This window comes from Octopus sinensis, linkage group LG29 (genome assembly GCF_006345805.1).
Source record: "Octopus sinensis linkage group LG29, ASM634580v1, whole genome shotgun sequence".
In the NCBI taxonomy this organism is placed as follows: domain Eukaryota; kingdom Metazoa; phylum Mollusca; class Cephalopoda; order Octopoda; family Octopodidae; genus Octopus; species Octopus sinensis.
In genome coordinates, this window is record NC_043025.1 from 8,391,648 (window position 1) to 8,406,647 (window position 15,000).

General features: G+C 40.9%; 1 protein-coding gene across 2 annotated transcripts in view; it reads left to right on the forward strand.

Annotated features, from left to right (window-relative positions):
- Nucleotides 1-15,000, forward strand: part of LOC115226104 (protein-serine O-palmitoleoyltransferase porcupine-like) — a 74,422-nt gene that overhangs the window by 13,913 nt on the left and 45,509 nt on the right. For both annotated transcript variants that reach the window (XM_029797088.2, XM_036515027.1), the window contains exons 2-3: nucleotides 2,314-2,334; nucleotides 14,030-14,266. In XM_029797088.2, coding sequence (XP_029652948.1) covers nucleotides 2,331-2,334; nucleotides 14,030-14,266 — 241 coding nt within the window. In that variant the 5' untranslated portion in view covers nucleotides 2,314-2,330. The remainder of the gene's footprint in view (nucleotides 1-2,313; nucleotides 2,335-14,029; nucleotides 14,267-15,000) is intronic.

A 15,000-nucleotide genomic window follows, 5' to 3' on the forward strand; every position in this document is an offset into this window, starting at 1 on the left:
GGAAATAGTAGTTGTGCTACCTGTGCTGGTGGCACGTAAAAAGTACCATCCAAACGTGGCCAAAGCACCATCCGAACGTGGCCAATGCCAGCACCACCTTGACTAGCTTCTGTGTCAGTGGCACGTAAAAAGCACCAACGATTGTGGCCGATGCCAGCCTCCTCTGGCACCTGTGCCGGTGGCACGTAAAAAGCACCCACTACACTTACGGAGTGGTTGGCGTTAGGAAAGGCATCCAGCCGTAGAAACACTGCCAGATAAGACCGGAGCCTGGTGCAGCCTCCTGGCTTCCCAGACCCCGGTCGAACCGCCCAACCCGTGCTAGCAGGGAAAACGGACGTTAAACGATGATGCTGAATATATTTTGTGCAATTTTATTTAGTATTTCTAAATTGAGTTTTTCCCTGTAAGTTTGGAATAATATTCTCTCATATTATATATATTATATATATATATATATATATTTACACACATATAAATTTAAGTCCCAATATATGGATTCAAGTAATCACAGAAAAAGCTCCTTAATATATCATTCTACAAAACATATAGAATATATTGCCTTTTTACAATCTCTCTCTATATATAAACGGCAGTTTGTCTGTGTGTGTTTCTGTGTGTCTGTTAGCTTGTACCCTCACCCTGACCACGGCTTTCAACCGATTCTGATGAAACTTGACACACACATAGCCCAATGTCATAATTCAAAACTAACGCAGCAAAAATTTTGAAAAGTTCCCCCAGTTCTGAAAAAAATCGATAAATTCGACATGGGGTCGAGAATCAGAAACACAAACCACAGACTGTCTAGGGGACGCAACTCAACCTTTTTAACTAAAAAAAAAATTTACCATCATTTTTTTTCCATTTTTTGGCTATAACTCTCTAAAAATGCTTTATAGTTATTTCCCTTACAAACCTGAGCAACGCCGGGCCACACTGCTAGTATTTCATAATTAGACTTCAACCCTTTAGAATTTAAACTGGCCACATCTGCCCCAAAATATTCTACCAGTTCTATTTTGAAACTGACCTGGTCTGGCCTCCTACATCTAACAGACAATGTCCTTTGAAACATAACAATCACAAGATTTTGATGCCGTGATGGAATTAGTCTTTTAGTCTTTTACTTGTTTCAGTCATTTGACTGCGGCCATGCTGGAGCACCACCTTTAATCGAGCAACTTGACCCTGGGACTTATTCTTTGTAAGCCCAGTACTTATTCTATCGGTCTCTTTTACCGAACCGCTGTGTTTACTCTTTTACTTGTTTCAGTCATTTGACTGCGGCCATGCTGGAGCATCGCCTTTAATCGAGCAACTTGACCCTGGGACTTATTCTTTGTAAGCCCAGTACTTATTCTATCGGTCTCTTGTTGCCGAACCGCAAAGTGACGGGGACGTAAACACACCAGCATCGGTTGTCAAGCAATGCTAGGGGGACAAAAACCAGACACACAAACACACACGAGAGGCACATTGGGTAAGTGTCTTCTGCTATAGCCTCATGCCAACCAAAGCCTTGTGAGTGTATTTGGTAGACGGAAACTGAAAGAAACCTGTGTGTGTGTGTATACATATTTGTGTCGGTTTGTCCCCCACCATCGCTTGACAACCTGTGTTCATGTCTCTGTAACTTAGCAGTTTAGCAAAAGAGACCAATAGAATAAATACAAAGCTTAAAAAATAAAAAGTACTGGCGTCGATGCATTCAACTAAAATTCTTCAAGGCAGTGCCCCAGTATGGCCACAGCCTAATAACTGAAGCAAATAAAAAGAAAGGCGCAGGAGTGGCTGTGTGGTAAGTAGCTTGCTAACCAACCACATGGTTCTGGGTTCAGTCCCACTGCGTGGCACCTTGGGCAAGTGTCTTCTACTATAGCCCCGAGCCCACCAAAGCCTTGTGAGTGGATTTGGTAGACGGAAACTGAAAGAAGCCTGTCGTATATGTGTGTGTATATATATATATATATATATGCGTGGGTGTGTTTGTGTGTCTGTGCTTGACAACCGATGCTGGTGTGTTTATGTCCCCGTTACTTAGCGGTTCGGCAAAAGAGACCGATAGAATAAGTACTGGGCTTACAAAGAATAAGTCCCGGGGTCGATTTGCTCGACTAAAGGCGGTGCTCCAGCATGGCCGCAGTCAAATGACTGAAACAAGTAAAAGAGAGTAAAGACAGTATAAAACACGAATAGTATTCTAACAATCAAAGTTGCATATGTGTGTGTGACCCTTACACTACCATATATGGTAGTTCTTTGTATTATCTCCCTTGTTTGATAATAAAATTCCTTTACCTTTTATTTCAGATACGGATGAACAAGTGATGGGTGAGTCTGTCATTTTTTTTATTCACTTCAGTATATAGTTCATTACTTTCACCAGCATGTTGGGAGTCCTGGCTCAGTGGTTAGAGCGTCGAGCTTACGATCGTGAGGTTGTGAGCTCGAATCCCGGACCGGGCTGCGTGTTGTGTTCTCGAGCAAGGCACTTTATTTCACGTTGCTCCAGTTCACTCAGCTGTAGAAATGAGTTGCGACGTCACAGGTGCCAAGCTGTATCGGCCCCTTTGCCTTTCCCTTGGATAACACTGGTGGCGTGGAGAGGGGAGGCTGGTATGCATGGGCGACTGCTGGTCTTCCATAAACAACCTTGCCCGGACTTGTGTCTAGGAGGGTAACTTTCTAGGTGCAATCCCATGGTCATTCATGACCAAAGGGGGTCTTTACCCTTTACTTTCACCAATGATAGGCAAGTTTAAAGTAGTAACATCAACCCTTTAGCATTTACCAACCATATGGTTCCGGGTTCAGTCCCACTGCATGGCACTTTGGGCAAGTGTCTTCTACTATAGCCCCAGGCCGACCAAAGCCTTGTGAGTGGATTTGGTAGACGGAAAATGAAAGAACCCCATCGTATATATATATATATATATATATAGGCGCAGGAGTGGCTGTGTGGTAAGTAGCTTGCTTACAAACCACATGTTTCTGGGTTCAGTGAGTGGATTTGGTAGACGGAAACTGAAAGAAGCCTGTCGTATATATGATATATATATATATATATAATATATATATATATCTATATATATATATATATATATATATATATATGTATATGTGTGTGTGTGTGAGTTTGTGTGTCTGTATTTGTCCCCCCAACATCGCTTGACAATCGATGCTGGTGTGTTTGCGTCCTCGTAACTTAGCGGTTCGGCAAAAGAGACCGATAGAATAAGTATTAGGCTTCCAAAGAATAAGTCCTGGAGTCAATTTGCTTGACTAAAGACGTTGCTCCAGCATGGCCACAGTCAGATGATTGAAACAAGTAAAAGTAAAGTAAAATAAGTAAAGATCTGACCCAAATATTCTTCCAGTTTTCTGTTTAAACCCACCAGCTTTGTCCTCTCACACGGCCCCTGCAATGTCATTCTAAAAGCAGTCCCATCATCTAAATCTCAAAGCTATGAGATAATGCATGATTCATTCAAAACAAGGCCAGATCCAGCCTCTCACACCTACCCTACAATGTCATTCTAAAAATAAACAATCACATCATTGAAATCTCAAAGCTATGAGATAATGCATGATTAATTCAAAACAAGGCCAGATCCAGCCTCTCACACCTACCCTACAATGTCATTCTAAAAATAAACAATCACATCACTGAAATCTCAAAGATATGAGATTATGCATGATTCATTCAAAACAAGGCCAGATCCAGCCTCTCACACCTACCCTACAATGTCATTCTAAAAATAAACAATCACATCATCGAAATCTCAAAGCTATGAGATAATGCATGATTCATTCAAAACAAAGCCAGATCCAGCCTCTCACACCTACCCTACAATGTCATTCTAAAAATAAACAATCACATCATGGAAATCTCAAAGCTATGAGATAATGCATGATTAATTCAAAAGAATCTGGATAAATAAGCATTACATTTGACAGAAGAATCTGAATGCTAAGGGGTTAAGGCCATTAGTATTTAAACCAGCCATATCTGGCCCCTAATATTCTACCTGTTTTATATTCAAACTGACCAGATTTGTCCAGCAGTGTCATTCTGAAAAGAAACAATCTCATCATGAAAATCCTAAAGCATTGAGATACTATTTTACTTGTTTCAGTCATTTGACTGCGGCCATGCTGGAGCACCGCCTTTAATCGAGCAACTCGACCCCGGGACTTATTCTTTTGTAAGCCCAGTACTTATTCTATTGGTCACTTTTGCCGAACCGCTAGGTAACGGGGACGTAAACACAACAGCATCGGTTGTCAAGCGATATTAGGGGGACAAACACAGGCACACAACACACACACACACACTATATATATATATATATATATATATATATATATATATTATATATATATATATACGACAGGCTTCTTTCAGCTTCCGTCTACCAAATCCACTCACAAGGCTTTGGTCGGCCCGAGGCTATAGTAGAAGACACTTGCCCAAGGTGCCACGCAGTGGGACTGAACCCAGAACCATGTGGTTGGTTAGCAAGCTACTTACCACACAGCCACCCCTGCGCCTATGCAGGATTAATTCAAAGCAATGTAAATAAATGAATGATGCAATTGACAAATGGTGAATGTGCATGGCTCAGCGGTTAGTGAGTTCAGTTCCTGGACCGGGCTGTGTGTTGTGTTCTTGAGCAAGACACTTTATTTCATGTTACTCCAGTTTACTCAGCTGTAGAAATGAGTTACAAACATCATCCTTTACCTTTCCCTTGGATAACATCAGTGACATGGAGAGGGGAGGCTGGTATGCATGGGTGACTGCTGGTCTTCATTGTCCAGTTTTGTGCCTTGGCGAGAAAGACATTGTCTAGTTTTTCAATTCCCATGGTCTTAGTACTGCAATGGAACTAAACTATCCTAACCACACTCAATTTCTTAGACCTGAACCCATAAATCTTACTACATATGCAAAGAGTCCTCTGCATTAACACTGGGTCTTGCCAATCAGCCTCAGTTTTTAAGGACCTTGTCCAAAGAGTGAACAACAGGTGGTAATGAAATGTTTGATAGGGTAACCCCCCTAACGGTAAAGCCTTAGTTGCAGATGCGTACAAGGAGACCAAGTACACCCTCATGAACACAATGATGCTGCAATGTGATTTGGTTCACAGCCACTTTCTCTCTTAATCATAAGTCCAGGCATAAGTAAGGCATTTCTTAAGTTGGTAAACATTTCCCTCCCACACATAGATATAGGAAACTATTTTAATACCTGAAGTTGCATATCCTAATAATCAGGCTTGTTCTTGTTGACATACCATCACTTGCCTACTCAATGATCATTGTGATTTAAAGAACATTCTGGATGAGGCTAATTGTCAGGTCCAGAGAGGCTGAATGATGCACCCAGCATGAAGCACGTTTTTTTTCAATTGATGTGACCCAGCAAATTTAATAAAATAAAATAAAGTGAGTTCACAGTTGTAACCTACACCAGTGTCGCATAACCAGCCCACTCAAAAGTACATTGGATTATAGGGTGACATGTTGTGCTTGAGGAGACCTTTTGAATCAAGTACATCAAAACCAAAATCAAATGGAAATTGTAGTTGTGATCCCTGTGCTGGTGGTACATAAAAAGCACAATCTGAATGTGGCCGATGCCAGTACTGCCTTGACTGGATTCCATGCCGGTGGCACGTAAAAAGCACCAACTGATCATGGTTGTTGCCAGCACCCTCTGGCCCCTGTGCCGCTGGCACGTAAAAAGCACCCACTACACTCTCGAAGTGGTTGGTGTTAGGAAGCGCATCCAGCCGTAGAAACACTGCCAGATCAGACTGGGCCTGATGCAGCCTTCTGGCTTCCCAGACCCCAGTCGAACCGTCCAACCCATGCCAGCATGGAAAACAGACGTTAAACTATGATGATGATGTGATCCCCCTTCATGAAACCATACCACATCTTTTAGTAACCCCCAAAAGTGGAACATTGCTACACTGGCCAAGCACATTTGGCAGTTAAAGACAAGGGCTGCAGATTATGACTTATGCAATTTCAGAAATTTAAGCCTCACTTCAGTGGCAACAGCAGATGTGAATTGTGTTTAGCAGAAAAGAGATTGATACTCAAGAGCTGCTTCACAACTGGAATGTGCCTAAATGCCAATCCATAAGTTTCATCACTGTTTTATTACATGATTACTAATAAAGTTGCCCTGTGGCCTTATGGTGCCAGTGACTGGGTTCCCGGACTGCCTAAAACTTTGATACTTCATAATAAACTGTACCATTTACCCTTTGGCATTTAAACCAGCCATCATCATCATTTAGCGTCTGCTTTCCATGCTAGCATGGGTTGGACGGTTCAACTGGGGTCTGGGAAGCCAGAAGGCTGCACCAGGCCCAGTCTGATCTGACAGGGTTTCTACGGCTGGATGCCCTTCCTAACGCCAACCACTCTGTGAGTGTAGTGGGTGCTTTTTACATGCCAGACGGGGCTGGCAAACGGCCATGGTCGGATGGTGCTTTTTACGTGCCACCGGCACGGGGGCCAGGCGAGGCTGGCAACGGCCATGATCGGATGGTGCTTTTTTACGTGCCACCGGCACGGAGACCCATTGGGGTGGCGCTGGCAACAGCCATGTTCGGATGGTTCTCTTACGTGCCACCGGCACTGGTATCACAGCTACAATTTCCATTGATGTTGATCGATTTTGATTTTGATTTCCACTTGCCTCAACAGGTCTTCACAAGTAGAGTTTTGTGTCCCAAGAAGGAAAGGTATGCGTAAGTGGACTGGCTACATCCCAGGTAGAGGCCATGGGTTATGGTCTCACTTGTCCTGCCGGGTCTTCTCATGCACAGCATACTTCCGTAGGTCTCGGTCTCTGGTCATTTCCAGCCATATCTGGTCAAATTATTGTACATGTTTTTTGTTCAAATTTATAGGCGCAGGAGTGGCTGTGTGGTAAGTAGCTTGCTTACCAACCAACATGGTTTCGGGTTCAGTCCCACTGCATGGCATCTTGGGCAAGTGTCTTCTGCTATAGCCCTGGGCCGACCAATGCCTTGTGAGTGGATTTGGTAGACGGAAACTGAAAGAAGCCTATCGTATTTATGTATATATATATATGTGTGTGTTTGTGTGCCTGTGTTTGTCTCCCTAGCATTGCTTGACAACCGATACTGGTGTGTTTACGTCCCCGTCACTTAGCGGTTCAGCAAAAGAGACCGATAGAATAAGTACTGGGCTTACAAAGAATAAGTCCCGGGGTCGATTTGCTCGGCTAAAGGCGGTGCTCCAGCATGGCCGCAGTCAAATGACTGAAACAAGTAAAAGAGATCTGAGAGCTTCAATCTAGCCTATCATGTCGTTCTAGAAATAATCACGTCATCAAAATCTCAAAGCAACAAGATAACTCTTGATTAATTCGGACAATATGAATTAATCAGTGTTACATGTGACAAAATAATCTCATTGCTAAAAGGTTAAATGAAAGTTGAACATAGATAGGTGTTGTGTGTTTTTTCAAATCATTAAAACAACTCTTCACAGTGGAATTGATATTCAACATATACAGTCTTAGATCAGATCACTCACCAGATATGTGGTCGTGTGTAAAATCACGCTCATCGTATTTATTTATACATGGTGTGTCTTTCTGTCTATTTATATGTTTGTGAAAGTATGTATGTATGTATATCTGCATATACATTTATCCAAATGTATAGATGTATGTGTATATATATGGAATATATGTATGATGTATATATATATATATATATACATATATATAAAGCACTATCCGACTTGTGGCCGATGCCAGCTCCGCCTCGTCTGGCTTCCATGCCGGTGGCACATAAAATACACCAATCCGACCGTGGCCGTTGCCAGCCTCGCCTGGCACCTGTGCAGGTGGCACGTAAAAAGCACCCACTACATCACGGAGTGGTGGCGTTAGGAAGGGCATCCAGCTGTAGAAACACTGCCAGATAAGACTGGGCCTGGTGCAGCCTTCTGGCTTCCAGATCCCCGGTCGAACCGTCCAACCATGCTAGCATGGAGAAGACGTTTAAACGATGATGATGATGATGATGATATATATATAAGTACAAAGTGAGATAGGGGTTATGAGTGTAACCCACTATGGGATATCAGTTATCCAATATACTGCTGGTGAAGTACCCAAATGCCAAATACATAAATGCTTATAATTGCAATGCAGTTAATTCATTTATTGTATTAGATGGGCGAAGGTAAAATGTTTTACCTCAAATTCATTTTTATGGTATTATCTTACTTATTGATGTATATTGTTTTATTTTGTTGGATTTGGATGTTCCTATTTAAGTAGTTAATAAATTATATGAATTGGTAAAATTGGTAATATCTGTAAATCGATGATTGAAAGGAATCTGTTCCTTTATTTTCTTATTTCTGTATATATATATATATATATATATGTGTGTGTGTGTGTGTGTGTGTGTCTATGTGTGTGTGTGTGTGTCTATATGTGTGTGTGTGTGTGTCTATATATATGTGTGTGTGTGTGTCTATATATATGTGTGTGTGTGTGTGTGTCTATATATATATATGTGTGTGTGTGTGTGTCTATATATATGTGTGTGTGTGTGTGTCTATATATATGTGTGTGTGTGGTGTGTGTCTATATATATGTGGTGTGTTGTGTGTCTATATATATGTGTGTGTGTGGTCTATATATATGTGTGTGTGTGTGTCTATATATATGTGTGTGTGTGTGTGTCTATATATATATGTATATGTGTGTGTGTGTGTGTCTTTATGTATATATATGTGTGGTGTGTGTCTTTATATATGTATATATATGTGTGTGTGTGTGTGTCTTTATATATGTATATATGTGTGTGTGTGTGTGTCTTTATATATGTATATAGTGTGTGTGTGTGTGTCTTTATATATGTATATATGTGTGTGTGTGTGTGTGTGTCTTTATATATGTATATATATATATGTGTGTGTGTGTCTTTATATATGTATGTGTGTGTCTTTATATATGTATATATATGTATGTGTGTGTGTGTCTTTATATATGTATATATGTATGTGTGTGTGTCTTTATATATGTATGTGTGTGTATGTATATGTATATATAAATATATGTGTATATGTATATATGTATGTATATATGTATATATATATGTGTGTGTATATATATATATATATATATATATACACACACATACACATACATACATCATACGTATATTCCATGAATATATATATGTGTGTGTGTGTACAAACACACACACACAAGCAAACATATCTGCATGTATTTAAGTCAGTTTGTAGACATGGTCTCACTGACTGACACGGAGGTGTAATTCACACACACACACACACACACAGTATAGACAAATGGGTTATCTGGTATTTCAACACACACACACACACACACGTGCTCACACTCATACACACACACACCCCGTAATCTCAATCTTTAAACGTACCCCAGGGTATAGATGACTTTTCTCTCAACTCTGTTCATTTACCATTCCGATGGGTTGTGAGGAGAAAAACAGCATTTCTTGCATTCTTTTAGAGACTGTTATATAGGTAGGGTTATGGTGTGGGGGTGGGCGTGGCTGGGAGGGTGGCTGGACTGGGTACTAATGTTTGTAGTGCTAGTGTGTGTGTATATGTATGTGTGTATATGTATGTGTGTGTGTGTATATATATATATGTGCAAATTTTTATGTGTGTATGTAGGTGTGTGTGTATATGTATATATATGTGTGTGTGTGTGTGTGTATATATGTACAAATTTTTACATATGTGTGTATATGTATATATATATGTGCAAATTTTTATGTGTGTATGTAGGTGTGTGTGTATATGTATATATATGTGTGTGTGTGTGTGTGTGTGTATATATGCACACATTTTTATATATGTGTGTATATGTATATATATATGTGCAAATCTTTATGTGTGTATATGTATATATGTGGATGTATGCTTGTGTGTAGGTGTATGTATATATATATATATATATATATATGTGTGTGTGTGTGTGAGTATATATATGTAGGTGTGTGTGGGGGCAGCCATAATAATATGTGTGTGTATATGTATGTATATATGTAGGTGTATGTATATATGTGGATGTATGCATGTGTGTTTGTATGTATGTAGGGGTATGTATATATATATATATATATGTGTGTATATATGTACAAATTTTTACATATGTGTGTATATGTATATATATATGTGCAAACTTTTGTGTGTGTATGTATGTATGTATATATGTAAGTGTATGCATATATGTAGGTGTATGTATGTATATAGGTGGATGTATGCATGTGTGTTTGTATGTGTATATATATATATATATGTGTGTGTGTATGTATGTAGGTGTGTGTGTATATATGTATGTATATGTGTGTGTGTATATATGTAAGTGTATGTATATATGTGGATGTATGCATGTGTGTTTGCATGTATGTATATATGTGTGTATGTATGTAGGTGTGTGTATATGTATGTAGGTGTGTGTATATGTATGTAGGTGTGTATATGTGAGTATATATGTCGGTGTATATACATGGTGTGTCTGTTCATGTATATATGTAGGTGTGTGTGTGTCTGCATGTATACATGTTGGTGTGTATCTGTGTGTGTATATGTAGGTGTGTGTATGTATGTATGTATGTATATATACACACACAGTTATCCAATCCTATAATTGGGTTTCAGTCATCTGACTGCAGCCATTTTGTTGGAACACCTCTGTCAAATGGTATTGGTGGTGGTAGTGGTGGTGGTTGTTATAAGAATAATGGTGGTTATAATAATGGTAGCAACAGTGGTAGTGATTGTGGTGGACATGGTAGTGGTGGTAGGAGTAGTGGTGGTGGTCGTGGTGGTGGTGGTGGTCATAAGAATGGTAGCAGCAGTGGTAGTGATTGTGGTGGACAAGGTGGAAGTGGTAGTAGTGTTAGGAGTAGTGGTGGTAGTGGTGGTAGTGGTGGTGGTGGTGGTGGTGGACCTTCTTGTCCTTCTTGTGACCAATATACACCCTGTGCCCTTCCCCTTCAAATATTTAACCTTCTGCTCATCTGAAAAACAATTTCCAACATTCATTTAATAAACTATTCACACTCTCTTTACTCTTTTACTTGTTTCAGTCATTTGACTGTGGCCATGCTGGAGCATCGCCTTTAGTCGAGCAAATCGACCCCGGGACTTATTCTTTGTAAGCCCAGTACTTATTCTATCGGTCACTTTTGCCGAACCGCTAAGTTACAGGGACGTAAACACACCAGCATCGGTTGTCAAGCAATGCTATAGGGGGACAAACACAGACACACAAACATGTACACACACATACACATATATATACATATATACGACAGGCTTCTTTCAGTTTCCGTCTACCAAATCCACTCACAAGGCATTGGTTGGCCCAGGGCTATAGCAGAAGATCTTGCCCAAGATTGCCACGCAGTGGGATTGAACCTGGAACCATGTGGTTGGTAAAAAAGTTACTTACCACACAGCCACTCCTACATATATATATATTATATATATATATATATATATACATATATCCGACAGGCTTCTTTTCAGTTTTCGTCTACCAAATCCACTCACAAGGCATTGGTCGGCCCGAGGCTATAGTAGAAGACACTTACCCAAGGTGCCACGCAGTGGGACTGAACCCGGAACCATGTGGTTGGTAAGCAAGCTACTTACCACACAGCCACTCCTGCGCCATATTTATATTCTTTGATTCTTTTACTTGTTTCACTCATTGGACTGTGGCCATGCTGGGGCACTGCCTTGAAGGGTTTCAGACTAGTGAATCAACCCCAGAGATTTTATTTTTTTAATTTCTGGTAATTATACTGTCAGCCTATCTGTCTCTTTTGCCAAACTACTAAATTATGAGGAAGTAAACAAACAAACATCGGTTGTCAAGCAGTGAGGCAGAGACAAGGACATAGTGGCTTCCCTCCCCTATCCACAACACTAACCATGCCCTCCGTCTCTTCAACTCTTTCTCCTTCCCTCCTGGCCCCTCTAAATGTGTATCGGCCTTTGCCTTTCCCTTGGATAACATCGGTGGCGTGAAGAGAGGAGGCTTAAGTTGACAACATACCATCACTTTATCGTGCTGCTACTGCATAAATCTCTCTGAGAGATTTAGAAATGTATTATTTCTATTGTGAGTGTTCATCATCATCATCGTTTAACGTCCGTTCTCCATGCTAGCATGGGTTGGATGGTTCGACCGGGGTTCTGGGAAGCCAGGAGGCTGCACCAGGCTCCAGTCTAATCTGGCAATGTTTCTACAGCTGGATGCCCTTCCTAACGCCAACCACTCCGTGAGTGTAGTGGGTGCTTTTTACGTGCCACCTGCACAGGTGCCAGGCGAGGCTGGCAACGGCCACGGTCAGATTGGTGTATTTTATGTGCCACCGGCACGGAAGCCAGTCGAGGCGGTGCTGGCATCAGCCGATGTTGAAATTCCATTGAAGGCACTTTGGATCCAGGTTAGAAACCGGTTCCTTCTCTATTGGCAAGAAATCTTGAAATAAAACTGAATAATAACATACATGCATATATTAGTACAGTAATACAGCTTGATAAGTGCCATGTATGAGAAAGTTCTGATGATAGGCGCAGGAGTGACTGTGTGGTAAGTAGCTTGTTTACCAACCACATAGTTCCGGGTGGAACTATATGTAGGTGTGACACTGTCTCACCTTAACTGACTAGTGAAGGCGCGTAGTTTTAGCCCGCGCTTTTTCTAAACGACCGTCACCTGACAAGCATTAGATTAATTAAAATATGTTTTTGACATATTTCAGCTTCTAAAGACAAATTCACTGCAGTTACTCTGGATAAAAAATTTTCTCTTATGGTAAAAATATGTAAAAAAAAAAAACCCATATCAGCCCTGTACTGCTCCCTGTCAGTTTCCCAGATGCATTTCTAGCTCTTTAGTCATTATCAAAGGGAAATACCAAAGAGAGGTAACTCTGGACAGACTTCAAAGCGATAGCTGTAACTAAAATACAGACCTGGACTGAGTTGCACTCTTACACCTCCAGACCGGCTTTAAAACCTGCTCAGAGTTACTTTTCTTTGTTCTTTCCATTTGATAAAGGCTAAAGAGCTAGAAGTATGTCTGGGAATCTCACTGGGCAGATATGGTGTTTTTTACACCTTTTTACCATAAGTGAGAATATTTTTTTTCCATGGTAACTGCAGTGAATTTGCCTTTAGCAGTTGAAATATGTCACAAACATAGTTTAACTAACTTAAATTTATGCCTAAACACTGCTTGGTAATGATACTGCTGTGTGTATGTATACACACAGCCTTATCTTAATTAATTTTATTTTGTGTTGGTTATTTTGTTCCACAGAATCAAGCACTTAAACACAAAAATGAAGATATTGGGGTGTGGAGTTGTCAGAGATTTGACTGCTATTTCTAGCAGGTGAAAAGAGCACATACAGTTCCTCTTGTTGATTTAAAGGAAATGAAAAAAAATAATAATGACCATGTTATAGGCGCAGGAGTGGCTGTATGGTAAGTAGCTTGCTAACCAACCACATGGTTCCGGGTTCAGTCCCACTGCGTGGCATCTTGGGCAAGTGTCTTCTGCTTAGCCCCGGGCCGACCAATGCCTTGGTGGTGGATTTGGTAGACGGAAACTGAAGAAGCCTGTGTATATATGTATATATAATATATAAGTGTGTGTGTATATGTTGTGTTGTCTGTATTTGTCCCTCTAGCATTGCTTGACAACCGATGCTGGTGTGTTTATGTCCCCTTCACTTAGCGGTTCGGCAAAAGAGACTGATAGACTAAGTACTGGGCTTACAAAAGAATAAGTCCCGGGGTCGATTTGCTCGACTAAAGGCGGTGCTCCAGCATGGCCGCAGTCAAAATGACTGAAACAAGTAAAAGAGTGGTCTGCTGCCATATTCTGAAAATCATGACCTTCACTGTCTGTCTTTTTTTCTATTTTGTTCTTCTTCTTCTCTAGATATGGACATGGAGGCATACTACTCCGACATGGAGAATCTCGACGAAGATGAGCTAATGAACTACTTTGAGCAGGAGGAGATGTATAACTATGATGACACTGTTTACCAACAACCACCCTTATGGCAACTGCTGGACACCTGTGTTCTACCTGTCATCCAACAAACGATCACCACCGTTCTGCCCCTGGCTGTCGCTTGCATTGTATCAAAATTGGTTGCTAGTCTCACTGTAGAAGGTATGTTGACAAACAACAGCAGTAATCAAAGAATATATATATATAGGTGCAGGAGTGGCTGTGTGGTAAGTAGCTTGCTAACCAACCACATGGTTCCGGGCTCAGTCCCAGTGTGTGGCACCTTGGGCAAGTGTCTTCTACTATAGCCTCGGGCCGACCAAAGCCTTGTGAGTGGATTTGGTAAACGGAAACTGAAAGAAGCCTGTCGTATACTCTTTTACTCTCTCGTTTACTCTTTTACTTGTTTCAGTCATTTGACTGCGGCCATGCTGGAGCACCACCTTTAGTCGAGCAAATCGACCCCAGTACTTATTCTATCGGTCTCTTTTACCGAACCGCTAAGTGACGTGGACGTAAACACACCAGCATCGGTTGTCAAGTGATGCTAGGGGGACAAAAACAGACATACAAACACACACACACACACACATGCACACATATATATATACATATATACGACAGGCTTCTTTCAGTTTCCGTCTACCAAATCCACTCACAAGGCATTGGTTGGCCTGGGGCTATAGCAGAAGGCACTTGCCCAAGGTGTCCACGTAGTGGGACTGAACCCGCAACTATGTGGCTGGTTAGCAAGCTACTTACCACACAGACATCAATTTTAACATGAAATAACTTCGTAAATATAAGTTTTTCTCAAAAATGCTAAGAGTAAAAGATGTTCCATATGACACATTCTACCAGTGTCCAAAGTTTGAAAGTGTTTAGTTACAAAAAAT